Consider the following 7,984-nt stretch of genomic DNA (forward strand, 5'->3'; position numbering starts at 1 on the left):
ACTCTAAAACATTTTTATTGGGGAATAGAATAACTTATTAAATACATTTTCTGTTATCTACTTCCTAGTGTGAATAGAGAATTCATGTGTAAATAGTTTTGGGTGGCTAAAACATGAACCTCACATTTCTGATTCACCACTTCTCATATGGAAAGGGATAAGGATATGTTTTTAGCTTGTGATATAAGGAAAGTCACTTAAATTCTCTGAATATCAGTCAATTCTTTTACAAATATGGACGGTAATACCAAACTCAGAAGCTTGCTGTCAAGTTGGCATAATTCCTGACACTTGTCAGGATGCCAGCAGCAATAGATTCATGTCTGAATCTTCCCTTACACTTACAAATTGCCCAGGAGCATGGTGTGCCCTTTATCTTACCCAGTGTATAACATTAGATAGCTGTTATCTGTTTTCTCCTGTTGTTGTAAAAAATTCTAATGCATAAGTGTCAACATTTTTAAGGTGAATAAAAGTAATCAATGGAGGTGAAAGTTTCTTTTAAATGAACTTTAAATAAGTTAGTTATTATTATTTAAGTGGCTTGAGGCCAAAAAAAAAACTCATAAAAAATAATCTAATAGTGGTTTCCCTGTCCATTCAATAATTCTCTTCTCTTCAAAATATACACTTAATGGGTATGAATGATCCCTTTATTTTAGTGAAGCCTTTTATTTTAGTGAAGCCTTAGTCTAAAAGGTATAAATAAAAATTGCACACTCCATGGATGCAGTACCAGGTCTGATGAGTCACCTGCTATTTCCATGACCTCCTTGCATCCTTCACCTTCTTTGGATGTCTGTGATACTATGTTAATCATAATACCTGTTAAATCTTTCCCTGGAAAGTCCTTTTTTAGAAAACCAATGATAAGCAGCGATAGTAAAAGTTATTCCTAACACTGCCTTGGCAATAGGGTAAATAATTCAGACTAATGTAAATATATCTTGATAGCAGCTTAATATGCTGTGTCTTCTACAGAAAACCAAAGAACATTTTCAGAAAAAAATGTTTGCTTTTTCTCAGTTAGTATATCATGTGTTATCAGAGTGGTTCTCATTTAGTTTGCTGGATTCTGTGAATGCTGTGTCAGTTGTGGCTCAGACTGTTCGATTCTTAGAAATAGTATGATAATTTAAGTCCCTATATTTTTTGTTCACATTTGTAGAAATATCCTAATCATACATAAGTACTCCTAATCAATTTTCTAATTACCAATCTCTTAATTTTTATATTCTTCCTTATTATTATTATAATTTCCTTTTTTACTAGCCTGTTTACATCAAACTTCCTGCAAGAGTTTTTGATATTTATTTTTCAAAATATTGAATGAATCATTTATATTGGCTAATCTTTTAAATTTTTGAGAACACTCATTTTGGTGGATTAATATTATATAGATTTCTAAAGATGTTACGTTTTATTTTAAAATATTTGTGTCTACATTTTTTTCCTTTTGATTGTTTGTTCTACGTATATTTTAATCCCCTCTTTCTTGACTTCTTCTAAAATCTCAGAATATATGGATTTAGAATTCTGTATGAGTCATACGATAATTTGCTCATCCCAGTTTTTCCAGGACTGGGATGAGCAAACGAAAGAACCCTTTTGTTTTGGGCATACCGGGATGATTGGAAGCATGATGTCAACATTTTCCTACCAGTAGATTTTTCTTTGCAATACAATTTCCTCCCATCCCCAAGGTTTATTGGAATGTCAAACCTTTTCCCCATCAATTGAATAACTATTTTTTCATTCAAATCCCTTCATCTAAAATGCGTTAAAATCTTCCATCTGACATTTCTTCCTTTATTTTTTAGTCTTCAGAGAATTAACATTTAATGATTTTGAGACGCTGAATAATGTCAGCTGCAGTGCACATGGCTTACAGGAGATCTGGAGAAGGGTCTCCCTTCCACGAAAGAATGAGCAATTGAAATGGAAGGATAAAAATGACGATAATAGAAGAATCCAATAATCTGAACTATTAATTTGTGCCTGATAGTATTAGGAAATAAACACTGGTTTTTTTCTTAGCTCATGCCACTTACTGACAACTGACTTTCAGGAGGGTTTACTCAACAATGTTAAACACATTCATATCAAAGAGCTAATCTAGCTTCCCAATGTGAGGAAAAAATGTTACAATTATGTTTCAAATGATGAGCAAAAACTAAAATCCTGAATATAGGAAAAAATGTCACCTTCTGTGTATCATTTAATTCACTAGTACAATAGACCAAACACTTATTCATTTAAAATGATATCCATTTGTGCTTATTCTTGGAATAAGAATTATGCTTATGTTTAATTAGAATATTTGCAATTTATGATATAAATTTATGAAGGGCAGACAATCATATCCTATTCAAGTTGGTAGAGATATTTTCCTTTCATTATTTCATGTAGTCTTAAAAAACACTTGGATGTAAATACATACCACATGACCTTATGACTTTGGATAACAGAATGGGATTCATTTTGTTTTTCAAAATAAGAAACTTTGATTATTTATCTAAGGAACTGGATATTTACTGAAATATTTAGAGTTACATTAAAAGCAATAAGTAAAAAGCTAATACACAGTTCACATTTCTTTATTTACAATGCACTCGTGCCTTTGTCTCTTTCAGGAAAGCCAATGAATGGAGAATTACAACCAAACATCAACTGATTTCATCTTATTAGGGCTGCTCCCACCATCAAAAATCGGGCTGTTCTTCTTCTCTCTCATTGTGCTCATGTTCTTGATGGCTCTGCTTGGCAACCTGTCTATGGTCCTCCTCATTGTGCTGGATGCCCACCTCCACACCCCCATGTACATCTTCTTGAGCCAGCTCTCCCTCATTGATCTGAACTATGTCTCTACCACTGTCCCCAAAATGGCTTTCAACTACCTGCTGGGGAACAAATCTATCTCATTCATTGGATGTGGGGTTCAGAGCTTCTTCTTCTTGACTTTAGCGGGTGCAGAAGCTCTGCTGTTAACATGCATGGCCTATGACCGCTATGTGGCCATTTGCTTTCCTCTCCACTATCCCACTCGGATGAGTAAAAGAGTGTGTGTGCTGATGATAGCAGGATCTTGGATGATGGGCGCTATCAACTCCTGTGCTCACACTGCATACATTCTCCATATTCCCTATTGTCGATCCAGGGCCATCAACCATTTCTTCTGTGATGTCCCAGCCATGGTGATTCTGGCCTGCATGAACACTTGGCTCTATGAGTGTACAGTGTTTGCAAGCACCATCTTTTTTCTTGTGTTGCCTTTCATGGCTATTGTGTGTTCTTATGGCCTCGTTCTCCTTTCTGTTCTCAGCATGCGCTCAGAGGCAGGGAGGAAGAAGGCCTACTGGACCTGCAGTACACACCTCACTGTGGTGGCTTTTTTCTATGCACCCTTTGCTTACACTTACCTACGCTCGAGATCCCTACGATCTCCAACAGAGGACATGGTACTAGCTGTCTTCTACACAATCCTGACCCCAGTGCTCAACCCTGTCATCTATAGTCTGAGAAACAAGGAGGTGATGGGGGCCTTGATGAGAGTGATTCAGAGAATCTACTGTGTGAAAATGTAAACAGTTGCTTTAGTCCTGCAGCCTCACAGGGAGGGCACCACAACATTGTATAGTCACTAGGAAAAATATACTTCCAGGATGAGATCAGAGGCTGAAAATGATCTAGAGTATTAAAGTAGTTGAGATTTGACAAAATAATTGTATTTTCCCCACTACTGCTTTTTTTTTATTTGTGGTAATATTTCAATGAGCACAAAAAGGCTTAATTTTACTTTAACGTGAGGCTGATAAGGTTTTACTAATATGTAGAAATAAAAATGAAAACTGCCAAACTTTATGTAATCATTCACTACAATAGTTATACTATACTTCATATAGCACACAAATGGCTAAAATGAGATAAAAGATGACTAAATATTATATCACTGCTCGGTTCATTTGAAAGTATGCATTTGTGTTATTTCTATTATAGTTTTCTCTTAACTGATGCATACTGGTTCTTCAATTTCCTGATTTACAGTAGAGATGATAAATATAGAGATTAGGCAGAGGGCTCTGCAGGAAATTAGAAGTCCTTACTACACTATGAAACAAATACAACAAGTGAATGTCTTTCATAAGAGGGGCCCTGGAAATATATGGGTGAATCCTGAATAAGTAATTTATTTACATGGCTATTCAACCTGCAGAATAAATCATTATGGTTGGCAAAATAAAAAATGGGCTATGGAAGAACGAGAGTCAGTTTATAAAAGGATTCAAGCACACTGCATACTAATTAGTGCGGATTAATTTATCTGAGCTGTTCCCTATTTATCCCTCAAAACACTAAGTTTATATTTCATGTTGCTACTCTTGCCCTTTTATAACATAATTACTGTTGTGATCATTTTCTTCTCTAGTTACTATTCTCATAATTCTACAGAAAAAGTTTTGGGGAGTTGGCTTGGAGTGACCTTCTTAGCACCAGCATCTTTAATAGGTAAACCTGCTCAGTTCCTAGCCTACAGAGACCCTGCCATCACTCTCAGGTTATCTGTACACTTATATACTATGGATGGAGGGTCGTAATTGTCCAGGAGAATATTCTGCTATGTTCTTTATTCTCCGTGGACACATGAAATAAAAAAAAATATATAATGAGCATGTAAGAAGCCCTGAATTATCCAATTCCTGACATTGATGGATTACTGATGGATTAAAATTCAAAATGATTATTATTTTTCAAAATAATAGATTCCGTTTTATATGAGATGATATGAATTTGGATGTTTTAAAACTAAAACCAAATGAACATTTAGAGATTTCTTCGGTAACTGAATAAAGTTTGATTTTGAAATGTCAGATGAGTAAGACTTGATTATGTCCTAATACATGATAGAGATTATTCTCACCAAAAGACACAGTATAATTATATAGCACTATTTTGAAAAGGATGGTTTTCTTGCTCTTAGAAGATGTCCCTCATATTATATAAATTAAGTTTGAAATTTTGAAGAAAAAAAAAAGACATTTACTGCTTAATATCAATGACCAACTATTTTCTAGCATTTTCCAGCAAGGCTTCTCAACTGAATTACAATGGGAACTAGAATATGATAAGGTATTTAGCTGAAGTAAAGGATTCCTTAACAGAAATAATATCAGTATAATTTAAGCAGAAATTATTATATTAAAAAAATAGTTAGAAGATTATAGAATCTCCAGAAATTGTAGCCAGTCAGGTCTGAATATTCCATAACCATAAGCAAATTTTAACAGGCTCCTAAGAATAATTTGTGCGAGGACACCACAGTTGTCCCTATTGTGTGGCCTTTACAATACCAGTACCACATGATGGGCTCCTCTGGGGACTTGGTGAATTTTTTATTGTTGCAATAAATTCTTATTTATTTTTCTTATGCCAATTTCTTAGTGGATGTGCACATTACTGGCTCTTTTGAGTGATTCATTCTAAATTTAGTCTGGGACCTAACATTTTTAATGCCAAGTACCCTGGTCTTAGCTGAGAGTTAGATAAGTAAGTGAGTATTTTTGTCCTAGTATCTGTCTAAATCAAGTCAAGAGAGAGGTCAGACACAAAAAAATAATAAATGTTTTCAAGACACTCTGCTTAAACACTGTCCTGTTGCTCATTAGTTTTCTATTTGCATCACCAATTACATGTGAGGTTTAGGAAGCTGTGAAAAGTGTCATTTTCAAAATAAGCAAATGTGATTATTCTTGTAAAGAGCTGTGTGATTTCATTAAAAATCTATTTAGACTAAACACAGAAACTAAAAAAAAAAAATATACACAGAAAAGCTCACTATTATTGTTTAGCTACCAGCTCCTGATTCTTTCCTTAGAACACACCAAATGTCCTGGCTAGGTGCCACGTCCACTTCTCTGGTGCCTCCTAGGGAAGGATGCAGTTCTCCATCAACATCCCATGCCACAGTGCTCTTGGGGAATGTAGAGTGCTCTGGGAGGCTTCACTGCTCTGATGGGCTCTCTCAGTACTTCCCTGATTGAACACATGGTCACCACACTCAGACAGGTTGGAAGGATAGCTACCAGTGTACCATTGTTAAGCCCTCCTTTGACATGGCCAAATCTGAATCTGCACTGGCCTGGTGAACACCACTCACTCCACCCTGACTTATCCAACTCACATGCCCCTAGAGGAACATTTAGCAGTAGGCAGCCAGCATTCATCAGTGCTGTAGTCTTTCTGAAAAAAAAAAAAAAAAACTATCAAAGTTCTACAGTAGACGGTGGATGGCTTCTGTGTGCCTTAAGCTTTTTGTTGAGTGGCTTGAGATTTAGCCCTGGCACCAATATATTTTTTTTTTAAATCAACAATTACTTTATTTTTTAATTTTTATTTTTCTATTAGAGTTGACATTCAACATTATTTTATGTTAGTTTTAGGTATACAGCATAGCAGTTAGACATTTATATAATGTATGAAATGATCCCTCAAAAAATCTAGTATCCACCTGGCCCCATACTTACTTATTACAGTATTATTGACTATATTTCTCATGTCATACTTTTACATACCATGACTATTTTGTAACTGCCATCTAGGACCTCTTAATCCATTTCCATTTTTACCCAATCTCCCAATGCTCGCTCCCATCTGGCAATCACCAGTTTGGTCTCTGTATTTATGAGTTAGTTTCCATTTTGTTTGTTTCTTTGTTTTGTCTTCAAATTCCACATAATAGTGAAATCGTGTGACATTTGGCTTTCTCTTAATTTATGGCACTTAGCATAGTACAATCTAGGTTTAAACTATTGTCACAATTGGTAGGATTTCATTTGTTATGGCTGAGTAACATTTCATTCTGTATATGTACCATGACTTAATCCAGTTGTCTACTGGTAGGCACTTACACCCCTATACACCCCTATGTCTAAGGCAGAGCTTTCGCAAATAGCTCTGCCTTGGACATAGGGGTGTATAGAGCTTCTCAAAATTTTTTTTCGATTAATATCCAAGAGTGGAATTGTCGGGTTGTAAGTAGTTTTATGTTTAATTTTTTGAGGAACCTCCAAACTTTTCCCATAGTAGCTGCACCAGTTTGCAGTCTCACCAATAGTACATCAGAATTCCCTTTTATTCACTTTCTCTCAACCACTTCTTTTTTTCTGATTTATTGATAATAACAATTCTCACAAGCATGAGGTGGTATCAGATTGAGGTTTTAATTTGCATTTATCTCAGAATTAGTGACCCTGAGCATATTTTCATGTCTATTGGCTATCTGTAGGTCTTCTTTGCAGAGATGTCTATTCAGGTCTACTGTTCATTTGTTAATTAGATGTTTTATTTTATCATTGTTGAGTTGTATGAGTTATTATAGATTTTGTTTACTTTTAAATTTTATTTTATATTAGCTTCTGATATACAGTAGACAATGATATAATTTATAAAGTGATTCCCTGATTACTCTAGCACCCATGTGACACTACATAAAACTGTTACAATAATATTGACTATATTCCGTATGCTATACTCTACATCCCCCTGACTGTTGTGTAACTACTAATTTGTACTTCATTCCTTAGCCTTATTCACACAGTGCCCCACACCTCACCCCTCTAGCAATCATGACATTGTCCTCTGTATCTGTGAGTTTGTTTTCATTTAATATTTTCATTTCTTTTGCTTCTTAGATTCCACATATAAGTGAAATAATATTGTACTTATGTTTCTCTATCTTACTTATTTCACTCAGCACAGCAATCTCTAGTTAGAAAATGTCACAATGTTAAAGTTTATTTTATTTATTGCTGAGTAAGATCCCATTGTAAAAATGTACCATAAGTTTTTTATCCAATCTTCTACTGATGGGCATTTAGGTTGCTTCCATATCTTGGCTATTGTAAATAGCACTGCCATGGACATAGGGGTGCATAGATCTTCACGAATTAGCGTTTTGGTTTTCTTTGGATAAATACCCAGAAGTGGA

General features: G+C 35.0%; 1 protein-coding gene across 1 annotated transcript; it reads left to right on the forward strand.

Annotated features, from left to right (window-relative positions):
- The first annotated feature begins 2,645 nt into the window (after positions 1-2,645).
- Positions 2,646-3,584, forward strand: LOC102878606 (olfactory receptor 2L8). The gene has a single exon (XM_006923281.1). The coding sequence runs from the start codon at positions 2,646-2,648 to the stop codon at positions 3,582-3,584; it is 939 nt and encodes a 312-aa protein (XP_006923343.1).
- Positions 3,585-7,984: the final 4,400 nt, after the last annotated feature.

The sequence above is a fragment of the Pteropus alecto genome, unplaced genomic scaffold (assembly GCF_000325575.1).
Source record: "Pteropus alecto unplaced genomic scaffold, ASM32557v1 scaffold78, whole genome shotgun sequence".
Lineage (NCBI taxonomy): Eukaryota > Metazoa > Chordata > Mammalia > Chiroptera > Pteropodidae > Pteropus > Pteropus alecto.

Excerpts from the sequence above, each read along its gene's own strand:
- LOC102878606 (XM_006923281.1), top strand. The coding sequence starts at position 2,646 with ATGGAGAATTACAACCAAACATCAACTGATTTCATCTTATTAGGGCTG.